Source organism: Hydra viridissima, unplaced genomic scaffold (assembly GCF_058129835.1).
Source record: "Hydra viridissima isolate aposymbiotic clone 2 unplaced genomic scaffold, HvirCarnegie_v1 scaffold_16, whole genome shotgun sequence".
Lineage (NCBI taxonomy): Eukaryota > Metazoa > Cnidaria > Hydrozoa > Anthoathecata > Hydridae > Hydra > Hydra viridissima.
This window is the reverse complement of record NW_028324315.1, coordinates 9,161,246-9,188,012: the sequence shown is the minus strand read 5'-3', so window position 1 is coordinate 9,188,012 and position 26,767 is coordinate 9,161,246. Positions and strand designations below refer to the sequence as shown.

Below are 26,767 nucleotides of genomic sequence, written 5' to 3'. Positions count from 1 at the left end.
TTTCTTGTTTCTATTAATTATTATACGTCTTTACTAAATTTTCATTTCAAAGAGGATTAAAATTTTTGATATTTTGAAGGCGGATTTATTTCTTTCAAAAAGGGTGGTTTAAACTAAAATCTAAAATCGAGTTTTAACATCTCTGCGGCGTCCAAAAAAACAGTTACGCATTAAATAATGATACATCAAGTAAAATGATCAGAGCCCTGGAATTCAGTTTCAAACTTAAAACAAAACAAAATATAAAAAGTTGAAATGAAACGATAAGATTAGTCATCTGGTTAATAAACCAGGTGACTTCTTTTTTTTGTATCGTTTTCTTTCAACTTCAATAAAACCAGTTGGTTTTATAAAAATGTGTTAAAACTTTAAAAATGATTTTACAAAACTTAAAAATGAAGCTCGTTAAAATACGAATAACATCGAGTGAAACATTTTAAGGCGGTTTTTTAAAAATAGAATGCAAATTCTATTGTTAAAAATTCGTTTAAAAAACTCGTATTCTGTTTTAGAAACCGCCGAAAAATTCCCGAATTCTCAAACTTATGACGTCTGAATCATTTTTAAACTCTGGTATGAACAAAGTTTTCAACTCGTTGATTCGCACAAACAACTTTATTTTGTTTCGTTTTTTACGATATCTACAATTGGTCGTTTTGAAATAAAAACCCGAAGTTGAAAGATTTTAACTATTTTAAATGCTTGAGTAGCGAAAAAGATATTTAACAGTAAAATAGAAGTGTCACATTAATAATTTAAAAATTCTCAACTTCACCGTTACTAAAAATCAAATGCCCTTCTTCTGTCTGCAAATGTTTGAAGCAATAAAGTATCTTTTACCTTAGATATCACTACACTTCACAATTATTTAGCTTTACTTAATTATCTACTACTTTAATGTAAGATCACGCTTTTCAACTTAACGGTGGAGATTTAAATCACGAGTCCCAGATAACAATGACGTATTTGAAACTAAGGCAAAAGTGAACTATTATTATTTCATACATAAACATGAAAATGGCGTACGTGCGCATCCATAAAGTTTCGCATAATAATTCTCTTTTTTTCTTACTTTTTATTGCTGTATTCCAGTTTGTAACTGTTAATGTATCAAATGCTAGTTCCCTTTCTGTTAACCCATCATTCTTACCAAGAACGCGTGATGGTAATCGGGAGAAATTTCACATAAAAATAAACGTGAATGAGGAATTTAACTCAATACCAAAAAATCACATTGCAAACAGCTTTCGTCGATACATTCGAAGTGCTGCCACAGAACTGCCTCAAAGTACACCAGTATGTTACTTTTCTTGATGTTAAGCAATTCTATATATCTATAACTATTTTTAATAACATGACTAGGGTGATAATGAAATATAGAATAAGAATGAAACGAATGACAAGTCCATTAAGATTGATATGTTGTGACAATTTATTTGGTTACTAATTATATATGTGTTGTTGGAGTTACTATATGATTTTGTTTGTTATATTTATTTATATTACATTATAAATATGTGTATGTTATTTATCTAAAAATTGCAAATTTTTAAATTTTTAAATTTTGTTATCTAGTTTTCGTTCAATGATTCTCATTATATTGCTAAAGTTCATTGGTCAGGAAGCAACAGCTCAACAATTCTCATCCTTATGACTGATCCTGACTTTATGCTTAGCAGTTTAAGGCCAAGTTATTTTTACATATCACGAGATTATGGTAAAACTTTTAAAAACTATACCGATGACCTAATTCTTCCTAACAGAACACATGCTGTAGTTACAGATTTTTTTTCAAGTAGTGCTGATAATAATAAATATATATTGGTAGCAAAATTTCACCAATATATTTTTCAGTCAGACGATGAGTGGAATTCCTTTCAACGAGTTGCTGTTCCTTTTAAACCCATAGAAATAAAATATCATCCAAGAAATGCTTATTATGTTATGGCTTATGAAAAAGATGAAGGAAACAAAATGGTCAGTGTGACTTTTTGTTTAATTAAGTTTTTTTTCTGTTGTTATTTTAAAAAAAAGTATTTTTTTTTTCATTTATGAAAACTTCACACTTTCTAAGAATTGCATTACAAATATTCTGATAAATAATTTAAGTCAGATGGCATCATTTGAGTTCAAAAGATCCAAAAAACTACTAAATGCACAAATATATTTATTTGTTATGATGTAAGAGCCAAGATAAAAAATACTTTATAGATTTTAAGAAAAGTCTTAAACAATGGCATATTTTTTTAAATACAGTAGTGCTAAAAAAAAAAAGTTGACAATCATGTTGCTGGACCTCCAAATAGATTTGTAGTATTCGAACAATGTTTTTTAGTTGAAATACTATAGTTTACACCATTATTGGTCTTAAAATCAGCAGTTAAATAGACTAGGTTCAATTGCAGATCAACTTTTGGTAAATGAATAAGCAATTTGTTTTCTCTTTCTTTCTTTCATTTTTTTTTTTTTTTTTGTCTTCCAGACTTCTTTGGTCCATGAATAAGTCCAGTAGAAAAGAAAATGCTTTTTGGCACTAAATATTTTTCCAATTTCACTTCAGGTCTTTCTTGGAGTTACAGTATGAACTTGTTTAACAGGAAAAGTGAAATATTTTTGGCTAGCCTTATTCAAATATTTTTGGTTGTTATATTTGCTTTAGTTTATCAAAAGAAATATGCTTAAAAGAAATATATTTTTGTCAAAAAAACTTAATCATCAACATTTTTTTGATTGCTAATGTACATAATTTTACATAATTAAAAGATTAATTGTTAAATTTTTAACTAATGAATAAGTAATTACTAAATTTAAAACTTTTATAACAATTATATTTATTTGAAATATGAGTATTGCACATTTATTAACAGTCTTGTATGTTAAAATATTTTTGACTGATTAATCTTTAACTTAATAACAAAGAAATATGTAGACCAAAAAGTCCTCAGTTTGGGATGACTTTACAAAATGTGGTCAAGAATCTGCCATGTGTAATTTATGTAAAAAAGTTGTTAAATGTGCTGGAGGATGAACTTCTGGGCTCAGTGCTCGCTTAAAATCTCAACGTAACAAAATGAAAAAGGATTGAAGAAAAAATTACATTATTACTTGTAAAAAGGCAAAGAGAGATGACAGAATTTGTGGAAAGAGAAACTCTGGCATCAATCTATGCCAGGATAGCTTCAGTTGATGGCTTCAGTTGATGGCTTCAGTTTTCATGCAATCATGCAAACTCTCAATTCATTTGAAAATCATTCATCAATCTGCACCTTAATTCACCAAATGATCATAAAAAAAAATTCAAAATATATTGGTGATTTCACAGTGGAAAAGAAAAGAAAAAAAACTCACAATTTACATGAAAAAAAATTTAGCTTGACTGCTGTTGAAATACAAGTGTGAATATTCAAAGGCTACTAAATGTTAATGGCCATTGGGAAGAAAAATTTTACAATTTAGATAGTAGCCTTCCATCTAAAGAGGCTAAAAAGTTACTTTCAAGAAAGCCAGACAAATTTAGTCTAGATTGGGAACAAGTGGTTTGAAACAGTGATCAAACTTGAAAGGATTACCTAGTTCCCACCGATTGAAGTCATTTTAAAGTCACTTGAAGAAGAATTAGATTAGATTATTATTCAGTCTCTTACTGAAAAGGATAACAGTGAAGAGTTTAAATCATTGTCCAAAGACTTTACTGTCGGCACTTGAAACAATTCTTCTAAATTCTGTTGAAAGTGAAGGAGCATTTAGTCCTGCAGATTGCTTTGCTACTAAGAGAAGGTCATAACGAGTGCTAAATTCCTTGATAGTCTTTCCTTTCTTAAAGGTTATTTCTTAAATATAAATAAATAAGAAGATGAAAATATATATATATATATTCTTGTTAAAAGTTAATATAATTTTCACATCTTTTGTTTAATTTTTCAGACAGTAAAAACTGGTAATTACTAAGTAAATTACTAGTTCCCAATTATAGTATATACATCTGTCAGAAAACTGCTGCTGATTCAAAAAAAAAGTAAGATATTACAAGGAGAAAATTGCTTGGTCTGTGGGAAGCAAGTAAATTTTAGCGATGAAAGCAACTTCAAAGTATAAAATAAGAAAAGCAGCTCTATTTTTCATGAAAAACATTTTTTATGAAAAGTTGGAAGGTATTTAGGGCGGCTTCAATTTTAATGTACTAGATTTGTGTAGCATATATGAAGGTTAAATCAAGCAACACTCCTACAAAGAGGCATTAAAAAAGTATGTGATTCTATCAGTAGACATACTTATTGATTGAAATGAATAGTAGCAGTTCCAATAAGAAGGAATTCTGCCTTTAGAACTTACACAGTTGAAAATTTAATTGAAGTTCTTACAAAGATTCTGGGTTTTTTATAAAGCTTTCTTGATGCATATTCTTACATTTTCTGTTAAATAGTTTAAACCTAGCTTTAAATTTCATAAGTTCAGGCCTAAAACACTTAGGAGCCATTTTAAATTCTATAAATAGTATTTTTGTATTTTTTTTTGTTGCATTTCTTCTTTTCATCTCTACTTTTTTTTGCTTTATTTTTTTATTATTATTTTTTTGTTAATTCGTAATGTAATTATTTAACATAATTATCTTCATTATTTCCTCTTTAAGAATATACTAAAATACAATTTTGTTAGTAATGCCAAAATTAACAAAGATGGTAATATTAACAAAATTGTATTTTTAACCATACTCTTTTAATAGGTATAATTTTTTTGTGTAATATTTATATATTTATAGTATTTATAGTGTTAACTACATATTTTCATAATTACTTTAGTTATATGTGTCAACCAGGAATGGCAAATCATGGCAATATAAAGCTTCTAGAGTTGTCAATTATTTCTGGTCAGGAATATAATTGTTGTATTCTTTTGAATTATTTTCTAAATTTTATTTTATGCTATACAGAGATGCCCCTCCCCCTCCCCCCCCCCCCCAAAAAAAAAAAATAAATAAATAATAATAATACTGTTTCTGGAATAACAAAAAATTTATTTAAAAACACTTTACAGAAAACAGCAGATTTTCACTAAATGTGATCCTTGAAGTTTGAGAAGTTTTGAAAAGGGGACTGGAAAAGAAAGGAACTGGAAATCTCATTCTTTTATTTTCTTAGTCTTTTTAATAAAAGTAATAACTAAATGTTAATCTTCGAAAACTCATAATATTTTATCACATATGACATGCTGTAGCTTAATTTGGTCTGCTATTATGTGCAATAGCTTATCTAACTAATTTTTCATGAATCCAGGGGCAAGTTTTGAGGGGGAAAAATATAACTTTCTTAGTTTATTAATAATCATTTTAGTTTATAATGTTGGTTTTTAATGTTTAATAAATTTTTGCAAATGGGAAAAATTAACTAACCTAAAATAAAATTGATAAAAATAAGTTGTGTACATTAACAAAAACAATTTGTATAAGTTGATGCAAGTAATTTTATGCGTTGTTATAAGATAAAATAAATAAATAGGCTTTGAAAACTTAAAATACCTTCATAATTTTGTGTCTTAATGTTTTAAGCAAAGTGTCTTTTGAAACATCTTATGATCTTATAAAGTATCTTACTATAAAGTTTTTCTTGGTCTCTATTTTTAATCTTGATTAAAAGTTTCATATCTTCTGTTAAGTTTCAGCTCAAAGAAAAGATAAAATGAAATTGAAAGTGTAAAAGAAATTTTTTTGTTGTGGCAATATTTTTTATTTTAAAATCTATCTACCTTTTTTACAGGGGGTATGCGCCACCCTATGACTTAGGAATTGATCTTTACTTTCAAAGAGAAAAGTATTATGGTGAGTTTCATTGTAGTGAACTCAAAAATTATTATAAATCAGTCCTAATAAGTTTGTCATAAAGTCAGTATTAAGATAAAAAAAATTTGAAAAAACTTGAGCAGTCTTACACTCAAAATTAAGAGCTTTTAAATACAAATCAAAAAAAGTTTTTTATAGATTAATAATAATTATTATATAGATATATAATTTATCAATTAATAATAATTAATAATAATTAATAAATTAATAATAATTTAGTGCTAAGATAAGAAAACATTCTGATGTTTAGATTATGGCGGAATGGTCCATAAAGCATCTCCGTGGGGTTTCTTTTCTTCAAGTGTTATTGCATATGATGTTGTTGATTTCAAGCTTGTTGAGGAATACATGTTTGTTGTGAAAAATGTAAGCTGTTGTTTACTGTAGCTTTAAAAAAACAAAACTAAGATAAATCTTTTCTATGTAAAATCTTTTTCATCTGAGAGATGCTTTATCACCTTCTAATACTCTAATCATTGAGATGGAGAAGATCAACTAATTTTAAATCATTGAGACGGAGATCCAAAGTGACAGTTGATCCTAAATTAATTATGTTGAAGATGTTTTTTTTTAATCCTTAAAAATTTGATTTTTGTTTCAATTTAGGGAACAGACCCAACATATAAAACATTGCAAGTTTCTGTAAACAGAGGCGAGTTTCAAAATACTACATTTCCTATTCAAAATGCATTGGTACACAAGTTTATTTTTTTTGTACTTCTTGAATTTCTACCTGTTAAAAACTCAACATTTCTTTTTTTTTTTTACTCGAAACAGAAAGTAAAATTTTGCAGGAATTAAAATGAGACAAAAATAAGATATTGTGTAAGAATTAGTCTATTTATGAAAAAAAGAAAAGAAAATTAGGGGCTAGCATTTTTTAAAAAGAGAGTGAAGCATTTTTAACTTTTTGCTTTGTGTTTTGGTGATTTTGTCCTCATTTATTTTGAAAAAATTTTCTAGAGCTACATTATTGCAGATGCAACTGAAGATGAGGTAATGGTGGCAGTTGCACATGAAAAAGTTGCCAATTTGTATATCTCTGGGAGAGATGGAACTAAGTTTAGTTTGTCGTTGACAAACATCTTGTATTATAATGAAAATGATGGCAGGAAAAGGTAGCGTGCTTTTTTTTATTTAAAGGTTTTTCTCTTCAAATTACTTCTTTATTCTTTTCTTCATTTTTTTGCTCACATCTTAATTTGAATTGAAAGAAATTTCTAAAATCTTTTTTCCAATTTCATAAATTAGCATATATTATTATAAATTAGATAGGCACGACGTTTTATTAATGAAATTTTATTTTGCTTATTTGTGACATGTGGTTGTTTTTTACAGGTTTTTTGAACATGATTTTGTGGAGTTATACAAAGTTGAAGGAATCTCTGGTATTTACATTGCTACACAATTATCTAGTGAAGAAGTGGGTCGGAGGAATCTTCAATCATATATAACCTTTGATAAAGGAGGAGAGTGGTCACTTATCAGGGCTCCTGTGGATTCTGAAAATTGCAGCATAGAAGTGTGTGTTTTTTTTTTTCAAAATATAAATATTTAAATATTATAATATAAGTATTTACAAAATATAAATATTTATATTTTTATAAATATTTCATTATAATTATGTTTATGGGTTAGTAACATGATTAAACTTCAAAGAGAATTAAAAAAATTTTTTTTTTGATTTTAAAAAATTAGTTTTTGTTTTGCATTGAATAATTTTTAAAGTTTAATTTTTTACAGAGTAGATGCTCACTGCATATCTCATTAGAGTTTGGTTATCATAATCCATACACTCGATTCACACCTGCTTTTTCAAAGAAATCTGCTCCTGGTTTCATAATTGCTACTGGTATAATTTTTTTAGCTGCTTTATAAGACTTGATAAGTACTTGAGTAATGATTTTTAGACACACTACAATGCCATTTGGTTTCTTTTGCAATAAGGTTTAGTTTAACAATAAGTACAAACAAGGTGTAAATAAATTTAGAGAAATTGGTATAAAGACACCTAATATCCCTTAATTCAATATTTTTAACCTACATATATCCAGTTGCTTATCAACAAGTTTTGTTTTTTCATGTTGCCATCACTTGAAGATGTCATAATCAATTAAAAGAAAAACGTGTAATGTTTTATTATGAAAAACGTCATGCGTATTTGATAATTTGCCAGAATTAAAAGATTATTGAAAGATTGAGTTATTGAAGAATTGTAAGATTGAAGAATTAAAAGATTGTTAAGAGATTGAAAAAGAACTGAATAAATCATCTTTTTTAATAAATCACGCAAATTGAATTTGCTTTCATATTTTTTCACAATTCACTTCACTTTAAAGCATTATAATTTTAGGAAGTGTTGGTAGCAGTCTAACCTCATCCCCCTCTGTTTACTTTTCAAGTAATGCTGGAATCAGTTGGAAGAAGGTAAATATATTTTTCTTGAAGACATTTGAAGTAGATTTGTTTAAAATTGATTAATTTGTTAAAAGTTTGATAAATAATTAGAAAGACCAAAAAGTATTACTGTCATTTTTTAAAGTAAAAAAAATAATTTCATGTCGCTTTGCTTCTCTGATATTTTTAAATGTCAGATTATTTGACAACCCTAAACACAAAAATAGAAACTTAGTTTACATTTAATAAAAAATCTTTATTTTTAAGCTATTAAATATTTCCCTAATTTTAAAAAGTCCAATTTTAATAAAGCAATGTTTAGTTTTAGTAGAAGTTATGGTCCTGTATTTTATTTTATATATATATATATATATATATATATATATATATATATATATATATATATATATATATATATATATATATATATATATATTTATACCAAGATACAAACAAAATTTCCTCATGTTAATTCCAATTTAAATTGCTTGTAAAAAAAAAAAAAATTTTAATTCATAAACAAATTGATTATGAAATAAAAGTGAAATGGCGTTTCTTGTTGAACTGTGACCACTATTCTCATTTGAACTATGACAACCATCTCCATTTGAACTGTGACAACTTACCCTACTTGAACTGTGACAATCCCCATTTGTGACGAACAATCCCATTTCATAATAGTCACATAATCTCTGTAAGTTTACTTCAAAGCGGGCAAACTAAAGTAAATTTCTCATTAAGATCATTAAATTATGATTCTTGACCAAGTAAACAACTTATGTTTGAATAATTTACATTAAAACCATAACATATACATTAATGTATATACAAGCCTCTTGATACTTATATTTTGGACTGTTTTTAAGCTATAAAATATTGGCAAAGCGCTTGCTTGTAATAAGCCATTTTTTATCACCATAAGGCCATCCAGATGGCCATATGTTACAATCTTTAGTGTTCTGCTACAGTTTGTGACCAACTTACTGTTTTAATGACCAATTTACTGTTTCTTAATTAAATATGACAAATGTAATTCTGAAATCTAATTCTTTTTACAACATGGCTTCTTATTTTATGAGATTCATTAACTACTAAAGTTGACTTTTTTTTCAGTACAACTTTTATTAATGTTGCTGTCATCTTATAGGGAAAAAAACAAAAAAAAACAACTTCTTCCTGTAGTCCTTTAAAATTGATTCCCCCCCCCCCCCCGGGTTGTCTCTGCTGTGAAAGTAAGTTTAATTTATTTTAGATCTTTGATGGTAATTACTATTACGCCTTTGTTGATCATGGTGGTGTGATAGTAGGTGTTGAAAAGTATGGCATGACATCTTATCTTCGGTAATTTGAAACTGAATCTTTCTTTTTTTTTCTTGTTGTTTTAAAGTTTAATAAAAGAAGATAATATAGGTGTTAAAAAACAGTTTCTTATATTTGCTAATCTCAGTGTCTTACATTTAGCTAATCTCAGTTTCTTATATTTGATAGATATAGCTATGATGAAGGGAATACATGGTATTCATACAATTTTTACAAGACACCATTAAGAATCTATGGTTTGTTAACAGAACCTGGAGAAAAAACTACAGTGTTCACACTTTTTGGATCTTTGCCTGAAGCACATTCTTGGATTGTTATACAAGTTGACATGAAGCTTGTTTTGGGTATAGCTATCTGTTTAGAGTTTTAAAAATTTAATTTTTTTTCAAAGAATTGATAAAAATCAAAAAATGTTATAGAAAAAATTAACAAAGTTCATCTGCAGTGTGTATATATATATATTCAATACTCTGAGCTGTTTAGAATTTGCCAAAAAATCTGCAGCTTTGAATGAAGTTACAGGTTTCTTGACATTTCTTTTAATCAAGCTGTCAGTTTCCATTTTTATTATTTTCCTGGCGGAGTTACGGAGGAAATCATCATAGTTAATAAAAACTCAATCACAATTTATTAAATGAAATAAAAGTTAAATTTAAATAAAAACTCACAATTAATGGAAATATTTATCTTCATTTACAAATAAAAATGAATTTTTTAATCACATAAAACCTAAATAAAGTCTTAAATCATTTTTTAATCATATATTCAAACATACATATTTACCGAAAACAAACGTGTAGAACAATATGTTTATAGAAGACTAAAATTTATAGAGACCGTTTTGCTTTGTTTTTGCTTGCAGGTACAGTTTTACAACCTGTCTTATCCACATTCCAAATATTTACTTTCACTCACAATTAATGAAAATATTTATTAGCTATCTGCTGGTACGCTTGACTAATTTTGCAACAACAATACTGAAAAGATGATTGTGACAAAGTGATTGTGATAAAGCACTAAGATAAAGCAAGTCTTACCAGCAGTTTTTAAATTAAATTATTCAAGGAGAAATTGTGGCAAAAATCCTGGATTATTTCTGGAGAGAGAACTTTTACAACTGGTGCTGTCATCAGAGAACATTTTGATTGTGCAAAAGAAGTTGAAATTTGTTTAGTTGAGGACATTTCTACTCCCAGCAATAACAACAGTAGTAAGATAGATTGTTTGGTTTTTTATGACAGTCAACTGTCCTGAAAGCAAACAGAAGACCTTCCAAATACCAAAAGTAGTACTGAGAATAATTAAAAAAAAAAATTGATAGAAAATTTATTAATAAAAAAATTAGGCATTTTAAAAAATGCTGATTTTGTAATTATTAAATTCAATATGTTTTTGTTCTGCAACTGCTCTTTAAGGATGCAAGAAGATGAATATAGTCATTCTGGTTGTAAAATATTAAACTTGTTTTTTTAGTTAAAAATAAAAAATTAACTTATATGGCATCATTATCTTATATTCTGTAGGTAATCAATGCCAGGAAAAAGATTATAAGACCTGGGAGGTAACAGACCTGCGTAACAGTACTCAACACTGTTTACTTGGTAAAAAGCAAATATACAAGCGTCGTGACCCAACTTCACTATGTTACAATGGATATGATTATGACCGTCCCATATCTTCCTTTCCATGTCTTTGCACCAGGGAAGATTATGACTGGTAAATGAAGTACAATTAAAATGTTTTTTCTCTCTAACTTTTTTGTATATTGAATTTTTTTTTTTTTTTTTTTTATAGTGATTTTGGTTTCAAATTATCTTGGAAAGGATGGTCTAGTATTTCTTGTGCTCCTGACACAGACAACATTTTTTCTGCTAATCAGACCATTCCTGCCTGGTGCAAACCAGGAAAATTTTACAATCATTCTACTGGGTATGTAAGTTTCAAATTTATATGCTTTAAATTTTAAGTTTTAAATTTATACTCATAATCTATTATATGCACACACACACTTCCTTTCTTTTGTGCTCAATTTTATCATAATGAATAATTAAGATGGAAAGGTTAATGATCAGAAGATTTTAATTGTTGGAGATAACTAAGGTAATGGAAATAAAAGGAGATAAAAGGAAATAAAAAAAAGGAGATAAAAGTAAAAACTAAAAAAAAAATAAAAAAAACCTTCATGGGGAAATACTTTCTTAAAAATAATTTTTTGGTTAATTTATGGAAATTTATTTAATTTATTTAAATTTATTTAATTTATGCCAAGTTTCGATCCTGTTAAACTAAGTATTTACTAAATGATGCAAGGCTCAACTATTTCTAAAGCATTGTTTTAAACAATGTGATTAGTTAACACATGTTTAAAATGACACCACTAAGATGACTTCTTGTTAAAAGAAGTCCATCATTTAAGTTAACAAAGGAATATTACAAAAAGTTGAGTCTTGAAGCGAGTTGGTTTTTAATGATAGCATGTCTTTTTTTTATACACACTTAAGATACCGCAAAGTCCCTGGTGATGAATGCAATGGTGGCATCGAAGATCAATTAAACCCCATACTTCGTGCATGTCCAATAAAAAGTTAGATTCTTTTGCTTATATAATTAGAAATCTACTTTTTGTTCTTATAGTTGATTTGTTTATATTTTATTATCATTAATTATATTTGATAAAATGGTGATTCAATTAATTTCTCCATGAAATATTTCTCATGTGAAACTTCATGAGCAGTTTTTCCATCGCCTATAGTAATGACCCAAAATTGTTCACCGATTGATCTTTTCAAGTCCTTGGTAATCAATGTCTGCACTTCTAAGAAGCATTCCATAAACATCTTGTATTCACCATCATTTTATTTGATGTACTTTTTATTCCAGAGTCATCTGAATACTTGTTTTACTCAACAAGAAGAAACATTTACCGCTATGATTTTGTTACAAAAGAGGTGATTGAGTTTGACTTGAATGACATGAAAAATGTGGTATCTCTGGAAGTTGATTACAACTCAAATGTGTTGTTTTACGCTGATATCATGCTTGACAAAATTGTCGTTATGAATATGAATACAGGTGCATAATTTTAAAATTAAATTTCATTGTTTTTTTTTTAAGACGGATAATATTTTTAATATTACCAATAAACTTTTAATGGCTTCAAATTTTATAAATCTATGATTATTGCTTAAGACAAAACAAAAGGAAGTTTTAAAAAAAGATTTTAAAGATGGTAGCTTAAATAGTTGTTCAATAAAATGCTAAATGATCAAAGATATTCTAAGAATCACAATTTAATGGGATACAAGTGACCTTCGAAATTCCTATCTCTTTGTAAAGAATTCTGCATCATTTTTTGTTACTTTTTTTTAGGCAATATTTCTGTACTTTTGCAAATGAACAATTCGGTTGTTCATATAGAAGCTCTTTCATATGATTGGATGAATGGCAATCTGTACTATTGTGATGCAGGATTGGCAGAAATAGGAACAATAAGTTTACAAAAAAAATATAGAAAAGTTCTTGTAAAAAATGATACATTAGATAAACCCAGGGCTTTGGTACTGCATCCTCAAAAAGGGTTGGTTTAATATATTTGGTCTAGGAATTAATTCGTGCGGTTTGACAAGGGATTACAAAACTAGCTTATTGTCTCAGCGTTTCGTTTAGCCACGCATGCGTGTGAAGATCACTGTTATTGCGCATCATTTTCATTATAAATCATTTGATTTAAGCGTAAACAACACTATTTTTAATTTAACTGATAATGTCGATTTTTGTTCCTGATAAAGTGTTTTTGCGGGGGATTCTTCATTACATTAACTAGAAGAAAAGTGCTACCGAAAGTCATCGTATTTTGGTTGAAGTTTATGGTGACCATGCTCTAGCTGAGCGAACGTGTCAGAAGTGGTTTGCACTGTTTAAAAGTGGTGATTTTTGTTTGAAAGACCAAGAGCGACCAGGACAGCCGAAAAAATTTGAAGATGCAGAATTGGCGGCATTGCTCGATCAGGATTCTTGTCAAATGCAAGAGGACCTTGCAAAATTGTTAGGAGTTGAACAGTCAACAGTTTCCAGACGCCTCAAAGCCATGGGTATGATTCAAAAAATGTCTCATTGGGTTCCACATGAATTGAAAGACAGAGAAGTGGAAAGAAGAAAGACCATTTGTGAATTGCTGCTTGAAAGACAGAAAAGAAAGGGATTTTTGCATCGAATCGTTACTGGTGATGAGAAATGGATTTATCATGAGAATCCTAAATGAAAAAAGGCCTGGGTAAAGCCAGGTGAACCAGGTCCATCACAATCCAAACGGAATATTCACTGTGCAAAGGTTATGCTGTATATATGGTGGGATATGAAAGGTGTGGTGTACCATGAGCTTCTGACACCTGGTGAAACTATTAATGGAGAACGTTATCAACGACAATTAATGCATTTGAAGCAAGCTCTGGTCATAAAACGACCAGATTGGGGTAACAGACATGATAAACTCATTTTTCAGCATGATAACGCTCGACCACATGTCGCAAAACCTGTCAAAAACTATTTGGAAATAGTTGGGAAGTGTTACCCCACCCGCCGTATTCGGACATTGCTCCTTCTGACTACTACTTGTTCGATTGCATGAATAACGATTTGATTGGACAGCGCTTCACTTCTTCAGAAAATATCGAAAAATGGGTCTCTGATTGGATCACTTCTAAGGATGAAGCATTTTTTCGACACGGAATTCGTAAATTGCCGGAAAGATGGGCAAAAGTAGTGACTAGCGATGGACACTATTTTCATTAATGAATTCATCCATTTAGTTTTTGAAATAATCCTTCAATTTTCAATTAAAAAGTGCATGAATTAATTCCTAGACCAAATATTTGGATGGTTTTATTTATTAATTGTTAATCTTAATGTATTGTTTAAATCTGTGTCATCATCATCGTCGTCATCGTCGTCGTCATCATCATCATCATCATCATCATCATCATCATCATCATCATCATCATCATCATCATCATCATCATCATCATCATCATCATCATCATCAACATCATCATCATCATCATCATCATCATCATCATCAACATCATCATCATCATCATCATCATCATCATCATCATCATCATCATCATCATCATCATCATCATCATCATTCTGCACATAATAATGAGTTCCAAGACTTCCTATGATCCTTTTCTGAGCTTTTTTTTTTTCTGATCCTTTTCTGAGTCTATTTTTCAGAATTCCAACAACACCGACTAAGGTAATTCAAAGATTTCAAAGGACAACATTTTTTACATAAGACCTTTTTTTATTCCATTATGATTTGTTTATGAAAGTTTAATTTTTTATGATTTGAGTTTTAAAATTTACTCCTAAATAGTTCCAAAAAAAACTTGATCATTGAAAATGATCATTGACAAAATTTTATTCTCATCCAACTACACAATATTTACAACTACACAACTACACAATATTTACAGCTACACAACTACACAATATTTACAACTACACAACTACACAATATTTACAACTATTATTATTCAACTATATTTATTTATTATAACTATATTTATTCACATTGGAATTATTCTTTTTCACAATCTTTTTTTATATTTGAAGTCAAAGTTTTCATATAAAATTAAGTTTACTTATTAAAGTTGTTTTTAAGGCACAATTTACATCAACAAATTTTGATGGAAAAATATTTCATTAATGCTACACTAATATTCTTACCGCAGTAAACCATTTGTCACCCACCATTACTGCTCTTCTGAATACCACTACCAGTTTTTTACCCATCACTGCAGTTTTACCACAGATGATGATGATGATGATGATGATGATGATGATGATGATGATGATGATGATGATGATGATGATGATGATGATGATGATGATGATGATGATGATGATGATGATGATGATGATGATGATGATGATGATGATGATGATGATGATGATGATGATGATGATGATGATGATGATGATGATGATGATGATGATGATGATGATGATGATGATGATGATGATGATGATGATGATGATGATGATGATGATGATGATGATGATGATGATGATGATGATGATGATGATGATGATGATGATGATGATGATGATGATGATGATGATGATGATGATGATGATGATGATGATGATGATGATGATGATGATGATGATGATGATGATGATGATGATGATGATGATGATGATGATGATGATGATGATGATGATGATGATGATGATGATGATGATGATGATGATGATGATGATGATGATGATGATGATGATGATGATGATGATGATGATGATGATGACAATTTCTATTTCCTAGAGAGTTTGTTTAGAGGGGAAGTTAAAGTTTATCAAGTTTCAAGACGTGTGTCTGTTTTTTTTTTTACTAATATTTTAATTTTAATTTAATATTTGTTATTTTAGCATTATGTTTTGGACAGATTGGGGGCTTAACCCAAAAGTTGGTTCTGCAAACATGGATGGTTCGAAACCCTACTCTGTTATATCTAGTAATATCAGATATCCAAATGGTCTTGCTATTGATTATGTTGAAAACAGGCTTTATTGGACTGATGCTGGTACTTATAAAATTGAATCATCTGATTTAAATGGACAAAATCGAAAGGTGATAGTGCTGTGCAATAGCACTAGCTAACCTTTTGTTGTTCCAATTATAACCTTTAGCTTAATAAAATTTTAAAATTGACAAATTAAAATTTTTAACTATGAATATTTTTGATGCTTTGAAAATCTACTGATGATCTAAATACATTCTTTTTTTTTTTTTTTTTTTTTTTTTTAAAAGAGATGTAAAGAAACATAATTATCTAAAACAGAACACAAACCTTTTGCTATGTTTTATTAATAAATGGCATTATTATCTGACACATCTTACTAACTTTGATACTTGTATCAATGTAGAATATAAAAGTAGTATATACATTACAAAGTAGTTTTGATAAATTTCTAGGTTGTGACATCAAGCACAACGCATCCTTATTCACTAACAATATTAAAAAATGACATTTATTGGGATGACTGGGTTACACACTCCATATCTAAAGTTGATAAGAAGTCATCGAGCATTGAAACTGTAATTCCATACATTTACAACGGAATGGATGTGAAAGCATATTGGCCTGAAAAACAAACCACAGGTTTTCACCCTTCAACTAAATATTTGAATTTTTATCTACTTTTGTTATTTTCCATGACATTATTAACTATATTTTCTAGGTTACAACCCATGCAGTTCATCCAGATGTAGTTTTTGGTGTTTGCCTATTGCTGATTACCCAGGGTACCGATGTACTTGTCCTGACAATCTTGTTGATAATGGAAATGGCAACTGCACATGCCCAGGATCTGAGGTCTATCAAGATGGGGAGTGCAAACCAAGTAAGCTGTTGTATAACGTTGCGGAATAGTTTTATAATATATTTCTTTAAGTTTTTCTTTTTCTTCATTTTAAAAACGTTATCGTTGCTTACAAATGTATGTAACAATCTTTTTTTGCGTACATAAATTAGAGTTAGATTGCATGGATAATCAGTTTAAATGTACTAATGGCGATTGCATTCCGTTGACTTGGAAGTGTGATATGGATACTGATTGCAATGATTCATCAGATGAAGACAAAAATATATGCAGTAGGTTTTTTTCTGAATTAAATAATCATTTAAAAATTTTAAATTGCAACCAATTTTATATGCTATAGTTTCCAAAAAGTTACTAAAAATATCCTAATATTTTTTTAAAATGAGTTTCAGAATTATTCAAAATGAGATATTTAGAGAAGAGACTTACGATTGCGATTAAACGAAGTTTCGTCAGTTTAATCGCAAATGAGAAAAATTTTGATATTTCAAAAATCAATTAAATTAAATTGTAAGATTCAACCATAATAATTTGTACCTTTTGATAGTTGCAAAATTTCTGTTAATAATTTGCGTTAAAGTTTGTAAATAACGATATGAGCCTTTTTATAAATTGTGTTTTTTACATAATTTTATTTGTTTACAAAATTGTGCTTCACTCTCCAAATCAGTTCTCATTTAAAAAAAAAGTTTTTAAAGTTTTGTTTTGCTGGTATTTTTATTAGTGTCGTTAAGTTTACTGAATTTATTGAGATATTTATAATGAAACTAATTTTTTATTATTTGTGTTTTAATTGTTATTTACAATTCATAAACATAAATATTTGTAAGTTTTTACCTACATTTTTTTCAACTAAATTTCTACAGTCCTGGTGTTACTAACATGTCAAAATCCTCCATATGGCTATGGTTTGGTAAGGTCAGTGAGAGTGGTAAGGTTCAATTGGTGACTTGTAAGAGAAAGGAAACACTGAGGTCTCAGATTCAGAGGAAGAGATAGATGATAAAATTAAAAAAGGAGCAATTGCTACTCAAAACATCTTTCAAACGAGTGCAAACGAGTTAAACATTTTTTGCATAGTTTAAAATTCTAAACATTTTTATGAAAACATCAATAAAAGTGAAAACTGTTCTGTATAATATTCTTTAATAGTACGTTAGTACCGAATGGGTTTATAGAAAAATCTTCGATAGTTGTAATCATAAGAACAGTCAGTTTTGAAACTTTATGACAACTTAACTGGAAAGGATCGTAATAACTTAATCGATGGTTCTTGTAATTTTTAAAGGAAATTTCAAGCAAATTATTTGATTTACTTAGACTTTAATGAACCCTTCGAGCAAATTACTCAAAGTTAGGAATTAATTGAATCAGTTACTCGTCGGAATTTCAATACTACAATTTAATTGATATCATTAATCATTACATTCAGTTAATTTTACGAACGCACGTAATTTTAATCTTTAATCGTTACGTTCGCAAATGCTTTGTAAGTCTTTCCTCTAGTAATATCCTATGTTAACTTAGAAATAGTCAAATTTATCTTAGAAATATATTTCTTGATTGTATGATAAACTTAGAAAAGAATTGGACTCAACTCAACTTGGTTAAGAAATTTACTGATACTAAAAATTATGCTTGAATGATTTTAAATTATTGAGTTATTAATTATTTTGTCTTTAAAAAGTCATAAAAAACTCTAATTTAGATTTTTTATGACTTTTTAAAGACAAAAAATTCATTCAAGCATAATATTTAACATTTACATAAAATGATTTCAGTTTTAACCACAAAATTCTTAAAAAAATAAATTGTAAAAATATATATGCTTAAGGTAATCTTTTAGGTACTTTTGAGTTATTTCTAAAATTGGACAAATCTTAAAAATTGGAAGTTTTTATCATATTTCAATCTGAGAAATTTCCCACAATGCCACTCTTGTATCAGAATTTCTTGAAGAAAAACATTTTTCTATACTCTTGTTGATTTTTCTTTTACTCCTAATATACCAAAGTTTTTAAAACATTTTGCATTGAGTTTATCTTGGAAAATTATGTCTTGAAGAGTATGTTTTTTTTTTGTGTTTTTTTAATATGAAATCTTTGAAGACAATAAGATAAGGATGTCTCAATTTGTTATTTTAATACTGTTCTGAGAAAAAAAATATATTTCAATATCAATGTCTTTTTAGTAAATCCCCCCCCCCCCCCCCCGATTTTTGTCTCAAAGTGATCTCAACATAAAAATGTTTTAAAAATGTAAATAAAGGATGGTAAATGTTTAACTTATGGAATTATCAAAGATTCATGGGATATTTTTTGTGCCACGGCTTCAAAAAAAAGTTTTTTTTTCAGAATATCTTCTGAATTTCAGCATGTTTTTTTTTTTTTTTTTTTAACTAAAAAACTTTCTTTTAACACAACTTTGCTGAAATTTTTTTTCTTCTCAGTATCAGATTGAAATGTATAAGACGTCAACCCTCAGTGCTCGCCAACAAAAATTCTTGAATATTTATGTCTTTTGTTATTGTTGTGTTCAACTTGGTATCATTTTACTTGATACTCAACAAAAAATGATCACAAGATCCAGAGCAAGTATTATTGTTCTATGATTTTACGCTCATACTTTGGTTGAATAGACTTACTTTAAATATCAAACTTAACCAGTGGTTTTAAGTTATTTAATTACAGTCTCTTAAATACTGCATCGCTGTAGACAAGTTCTTTTTAATGTGAAAATATTTTATATTTTCATTATGTTAATTCTCATTATGTTCTCATTATGTTTATCAGTTAGATGTTATTATTTATCAGTTAGATGTTATTATTTATACCCGATATTTAAAGTTGTTTAATGTCAATATTTAAGATATTTAATCTCTCACAATAATTTTGAGAATTGCTGCAAACTTAAAAGTTTAAATCAAAGTCATCAAACAATGTGGTTTATCAGTAATTGCGTACCTTGATCTTAAATTTGTAGATTTGGCCTGTAAATTTGTATAATCGTTCATCAAAACATTTCAGCTCTCTTTTTAAGTTAGATATATAAAAATTGGATCTCAAATTTATTACCCAAGTAGTATTGAACGTTTTATCTTTATTGTTTTTAATTATTTAGATAAAGTAAAGTGCAACGCTAACCAATTCACATGTGCAAATAATCGTTGTTTACCAAGTTTGTCATGGCATTGTGATGGTGAAAATGATTGTGGGGATGGTAGTGATGAAAAACATTGTTGTAAGATAATACCATTAAATTTTCTATGCTGTATGTTATATTTGTATGTATGTATTGTTTTTAAAGTATTTTTTATATAGTTGATATCTTTGTAAATTTTATTGAAATGTTTGTAGATATTCTTATAAGTTAAACAACTTTTATGAATAATTAAAGTTGTGTTTTTGAAAAAAGCCTACTCTCTTGCTTTTAGCTAACTGTACAGAAAGCACCCATTTCTTATGCCCGAATAATCGATGTATTTCTAAATCTTGGCTTTGTGATGGAGATAATGACTGTTCTGATGGTTTTGATGAAGCTCCTGCTATCTGTGGAGCAAAAACTACTCAAATGCCATACACCGAACCCACACGTAAGTTTCAAAGATTTCCTTTATTATTTAATATTTATAGAATAATTGCGAACAAAGAAAAGGTGAAAGATAAAGAAAAAAATTCACACTTCTTGTTTAAAGCAATCATTCTTCAACTGTTGTGTTATAGTTTTCATTTTCTGAAGTTATCTTTTTTAGGGTTTTTATGGATTTATTTAAAAAAGACATCGGTACATAATTCCTTTATGATAATCACATAATTCCTTTAAAACTGTTTCTAGAGCCACAATTCTGCTCACAGAATCAATTCAAATGCAAAAATAACAATTGTATTGCTTCTTTTTTCAAATGTAATGGATTAGATGATTGTGGAGATAACTCAGATGAGAGCTCTTGTCGTAAGTAAAATATTTTACATCGTTAAAAGTAACTCTGCTCAAACTAATTATGGTTTTCTCATTTTTCAAAACGATAAAAAAAAAATGATCAAAAAAAAGATCAAAAAAAATGATCAAAAAGCGAAAAAACCAATAAATGATTGTTATTATTTATCATTGTTTTTATTTATTTTGAAAAAAAAAATTATTACGTCGGTTTATATACAATAATGGTACAAGAGAAGTAACAAACCATTATCTAACATGTGTAGAAATGTAACTAATTTGTAAGAGAAACTTTTCAAAACAAATTCATTCTAAGTTCTCTCTCTATTATTTATTATTATTATTATTCTCTCTATGATTATTTCTATTCACTCTATTATTTTATCATTCTCTCTATGATGATTATTATTATTCACTCTATTATTTTACAACTGTAATGAAAATAAAAATGTTTAAATTATCTTATAGAATCCACATTCACCCCACCAGTAACATCACTTAAATGTGGTTTTGGTGAGGCGTATTGTGCAGATCGTAAAGAGTGTTATCAAAAAATATCCAAATGTGATGGTATGCTTGATTGTCGAGATGGCTCTGATGAATATAATTGTAAAACCATGCCAACCACACCAATAGTTTGTAAGGTTTTAATTTTTTTTTTTAAATTTAAGGTTTTGAAGACAACACTGTAAGATAACAAATTTTAAAATACTTTGTTTTTAGCCTGTACTGGTTTTAGATGCAAAACTGGTGAATGCATTTCACTAAAAAAAGTTTGTGACACGAGAAAGGATTGTCCTTTAGGGGAAGATGAGAGTATCTGCAAAGGAATGTGTAAGCTTTTTCAGTTTTATAGTTAGTAAATTATTTTTGCAAATCCAGTAAATCTAAGAAAAATTATGTTTTTTGTTTACATAAACTAAATAATTTTCGGGATCATTAAATAAAAAGCTGCTTTTAAATTTTTTTTTGCAACCAAATTTTTTACACAAGTTTGTCAGAATAGCACCTTTACGTCTGTTTATACTTGAGACCCAATTTTTGAGTTGAACTGAATTGTGAACCTATATTACATGCGAAGGAGAAAAATATTTTGTAGAGTGTGAACCAGCAAATAAATAAATAGTATACATCAGGGATATTGGTGAATTCTTACAATATACAGATTTAAAAAAAATATAGACTCTCTCATGATAATTTTAAGAATTGCTGCAAACTTAAAAATTTAAAACAAAGTCATCAAAACAATGTAGTTATCAGTGATTGCGTACCTTGATCTTAAATTTGTAAATTTGGTCTGTAAATTTCTAATTTTGCTCAAAATGATGCCAATTTTGCTCAAAATGATGCCAATTTTGCTCAAAATGATGCCAATTTGTACAATGTATGCAGATTGTTTGCATAACTTTTTAATGTAATTTTAATGCCATTTTATGTCTCTTAAGATGATAAGAAAATCTCTTCAGGTAAATGTAGATTTGTTAAAAATTGTTAGTAAATCAAATTAATGTTGGAATAAAAATCACAAGCTACAAAACTCTGATGAGACTCAACAATAGCTTCATTCTAAATTTTTAGAATTACAAAAAAAAAAAAAAAAATTAAAGTCTACAATTTGTTTTTTTAAGAATAAAATTATTTTTTTTTTAAGAATACAATTATTTTATTTTTTAAGAATGCAATTATTTAATTTAAGTAAATGACGTTTGCTACCCTGCGCCCTTTGGTTTCAATTGCACTATACCTGATGGCCGATGCTACTCACACAGTAAAATGTGTGATAAAAACTTTGACTGTACAGATCTTTCAGACGAAGATCCTAAAGTCTGCGGTAAGGTTCCTCCACTTTTTATTTTGTCTTTTAAAAAATGGTAAAAAAAAATGAGGTTTTGCGCAAGATAAACATGGTTTAATGTTCTAAGGAAACGTTTTTAACTTTTTGAAAAAGCGATTTATTTTACTAAATAATTTTGAAATTTTCTTTCAGAGGTCACTAAGAGGGTATCAAATCTAGCCTTTACCGTTAATCAAACTTCAGTTTTGTTATCGTGGGAACATCCTCCTGTTAAATTAAAGGATGTTGAGGGATATGTGGTTTCTTACATGTGAGTTTTTTTTATTAAAACCAGGGGCCAATGCTATAAACATAAAAAACGAAGTTTTTTCCGTAAAACACGAAGTTTTTACCGTAAAAAGCGAAGAAAAAAAAAGTCCATTGCTATAAACATTCTAAAAACTCCGTTTTTAAGATAAAAACTTCGCTATTAAATCCAATGCTATAAACGAGCAAGGGAATCGCCTTTTCAGATAAAAAATGCGTTTTTTCGAAAAAAAACTTCAGATAGATTTTTGATCTCAATTTTAGATATTTTCTTCGTGATTTTTGGCGGCCATTGTTGGAACAACGTTAGCGCTTCAAAATCATTGAACATTCTTTGTTTGTGTTTTTATGCAGATATTTTATAGATAAAGCTTAAAAGGATTTTGGTAACTTCATAATAAACTAATTACTTAAAAACTGCATTTAATCTATTATTCAGTTCCTTGTTGTGCTTCGTTAACAATGCATGTATGAATTTAAAATTCCATACTTATTTATGAATGTTTTCGATAGTAATTCTGGTTAAACAAATTTTTCATAGTGTTTGACTAAAGAAAAGTTTAAATAGTCGATAAATATGCCATATAATACACAAATACACAACAAAATAATACACAAATACACAACAAATAAAATGCTGTCTAAAGAACTTAAAATGTTACTAGAAATATAAATAAGAGAAAACAAAGAGGTTCTTCTTGGGAAGCTTAGTATGTTTTAATTAGCAAACTATTTAAATAAAAATATGTATTGCTACATTATATTTTATATATATGTATATATATGTATGTATATATATATATATATATATATATATATATATATATATATATATATATATATATATATATATATATATATATATATATATATATATATTTCATGTTCTCAGAGACTGTCATGGAATCTTTACCAACACAATTTATAGTATTATACAGTGTAGGAGAAGCTATTTTCAATGTTAGTGTATTAAGTTAATAAAACTATTGGAAGTATATATATATTTACATGAATGTAAAATCTTTATTTAGAAATATGATTGATTACATACTTATATTATGTTAATATATACTATATATTACATACTTATACTATAACATTTGTAAATATATATTTAAATATATATATATATATATATATATATATATATATATATATATATATATATATATATATATATATATATATATATATATTTAAATATATATTTACAAATGTTATAGTATAAGTATGTAATATATAGTATATATTAACATAATATAAGTATGTAATCAATCATATTTCTAAATAAAGATTTTACATTCATGTAAATATATATATACTTCCAATAGTTTTATTAACTTAATACACTAACATTGAAAATAGCTTCTCCTACACTGTATAATACTATAAATTGTGTTGGTAAAGATTCCATGACAGTCTCTGAGAACATGAAAAAAAATATTTGTGCCAATAAAATGAAGAAATACCATTATTTGGAAAAGTACTGAAATGCTTTTATTTCGCTTAGTATAATGTTGCAAATCATCTTTAAGCCTAGTTTCTAAAAAATCTAATACAGCTCTTGGGACTCGATACTGCTCTCGAAAAACGTTGTCAGAAACATCTTCGTTAAAAAAGCGACCATTAAACTAAAATGATATTGAAAAACAAAACAAAAATATAATTTCTGCGCCTATTTAGTATGATTTCTGATTTTGTTCGATAAAAAATCATTAAAAAAATATATATATATAGTAATTTTAAGTAATGTTTTAAACACCAACCTCTCGAGGCAATCGGTGGCGAAGCTCATTTTCTGCAACTTCGAAATCTAAGTCTTCATCCGAAAAAATTAAATTCATGTTTCTACTTTAATTTTACACAGATTTTTTAAACACCAAATACTAGAATTTAAAAATATTCATAAAAATAGAATAGACAGCACAGCATACTTAATGACTAATTAAATTCATTAAGTAGGCCTAATAAATAAAAGTTACAATAAAAATTACTATTATATTACTACTATATATTACGGATAAAAAAAGTTCGTGAATTTTAGTGACGTTTACGTTTTATGCTTTATAGCAATGGGCGAAAAAAATACAAACAGCGATAAATTCTTCGAGATTACGAACTTTTTTTCGTACGTGAAAAATTGCGTTTTTACGAAAGATTTTTTTTCTCGAAAAAAACTTCGAATTGTTTATAGCATTGGCCCCAGTTAACATAAACAATTCTCCTTTTTTTCTTTTTTGACGTCATTGGTTCAGAGTTTTGACGTCATTGCTTTGTACCATCATTGATCAGGAGCGCCTTGATCATTGATCAAAATAATTGTTGTTGTTTATTCCATAGTGATGAAAAAAATAAAGTTACCGAAATACCAATTGGTCTTCAGAAGTCTTACACAGTTACAAACCTTAAACCTTGCAGACAGTATGTGTTCGCAGTTGCCATCGCTCATAATAATGTTGAAAAGATTAAGTGGTTATACACTTCAACTGATCCCTTGCGGACCGGGGGGGTTAGAAAACCTGAGGGAGCTTATAATATTGATGTTTATCCATCATTTGTTTCTTGGACAGAAGATGTAGGAAATTGCTTTCTTCAATATGAAATAATATACAAAATGGTAAGTAAAAAATTGGTGGTGATTATTTATGATTGATGATTGATTATTGCTAAATTTAGTTGAAATGCAATTAAAAAGTTGATGATAATTGATGGTTGATGATTGGTGATTGATATTTGATGGTGACGATGACGATGACGATGACGATGACGATGATGATGATGATGATGATTGATGATTGATGATTGATGATGATGATTGATGATTGATGATTGATGATGATTTCTAATTTCTAATTTTAGTTGAAATGTAATCAAATAGTTGACGAAATAATGTTGGATGGAGATACTAGAATTAAAAATATGGATGCACTATTACTCAGTTATGGTGGAAAACTTCGAAACACGTACAGTTGCGTTATTTTGATCGCATATGAATCTTCTGAAGGAAATCCCTTTAATCGTACATCCACGCCATTTCAGTACACACCTGTTGGAACTTTGGAAGCAGCTCCTGTTAAACAACAAGGTTAGGCGTGCTTATACTATATATACGCGTGATATATACGCATGAGTTTGGAATGGTGTGGAATGGTTTTTTGAAGCATCTCTAAAAAAAAAACCTCAAAAGTTATTTCTTTTATTTTACAGAAAATCACAGTTCTTTCAAATCAAAGGCCATTATATGGGGTATTCCAGTAGCATTGGTACTGATTGCTCTGTTTGTTGGGTTATTTGTTATGATTTACAAATACCGACGTTTACAGCACAGTTTTTTGGCGTTCGCGGCACGCGGAAGTTACGCGCATCAAGATGATTTTGACGATGATAATATGGTCGTGGGTTTTCACTCAGGTGAATCTTTTTACGCTTCCTATCAATTAGAACGCAATTAATTAAATAGTCAAGCTCCCTATTAACGTAACTTAAATGACTGTCTTATAGTTTCTTTTCGTTTCAGGTGAGGACGCCCCGATGATCAATCGCTTCTCAGACGATGAGCCCCTTGTTGTCGCTTAAATTTTTGATGAAAAAATATTTCCTCTTCTCATACTTTGCACATGAATTTTGTTCGAAATGTTTTTAACTTTTTTGTAAAAATGGGGGAAGCATTAGTATTTTTTAAAGCGTTCTTTGAAAGGAAAAAACTTTTTTTTAAACTCGTATTAATTATGCTAATTAATCTTGTAAATATTTCTGGTTCTTTTGCATTGTAATTGTATTCTCGATGTTTT

General features: G+C 28.1%; 2 protein-coding genes across 2 annotated transcripts; one reads left to right on the top strand and one right to left on the bottom strand.

Annotated features, from left to right (window-relative positions):
* LOC145191665 (sortilin-related receptor-like) lies at window positions 1-26,767 on the top strand. Its single transcript, XM_090074100.1, has 32 exons — window positions 1-1,296; window positions 1,576-1,977; window positions 4,800-4,867; window positions 5,754-5,815; window positions 6,087-6,202; window positions 6,443-6,529; window positions 6,800-6,954; window positions 7,175-7,358; window positions 7,580-7,688; window positions 8,190-8,263; window positions 9,486-9,574; window positions 9,722-9,897; window positions 11,077-11,269; window positions 11,348-11,482; window positions 12,055-12,137; window positions 12,434-12,625; window positions 12,923-13,130; window positions 15,986-16,187; window positions 16,533-16,719; window positions 16,799-16,960; window positions 17,092-17,211; window positions 20,060-20,179; window positions 20,373-20,531; window positions 20,774-20,890; window positions 21,344-21,514; window positions 21,599-21,709; window positions 22,572-22,706; window positions 22,863-22,980; window positions 25,317-25,593; window positions 25,836-26,061; window positions 26,184-26,387; window positions 26,494-26,767. Exons 1-32 carry the CDS (start codon window positions 1,012-1,014, stop codon window positions 26,550-26,552), a joined length of 4,986 nt encoding a protein of 1,661 aa, XP_089930226.1. The 5' UTR covers window positions 1-1,011; the 3' UTR covers window positions 26,553-26,767.
* LOC149877979 (uncharacterized) lies at window positions 24,304-25,172 on the bottom strand. Its single transcript, XM_090074155.1, has 2 exons — window positions 24,743-25,172; window positions 24,304-24,607 (listed from the first exon to the last, which is right to left on the bottom strand). Exons 1-2 carry the CDS (start codon window positions 24,818-24,820, stop codon window positions 24,326-24,328), a joined length of 360 nt encoding a protein of 119 aa, XP_089930281.1. The 5' UTR covers window positions 24,821-25,172; the 3' UTR covers window positions 24,304-24,325.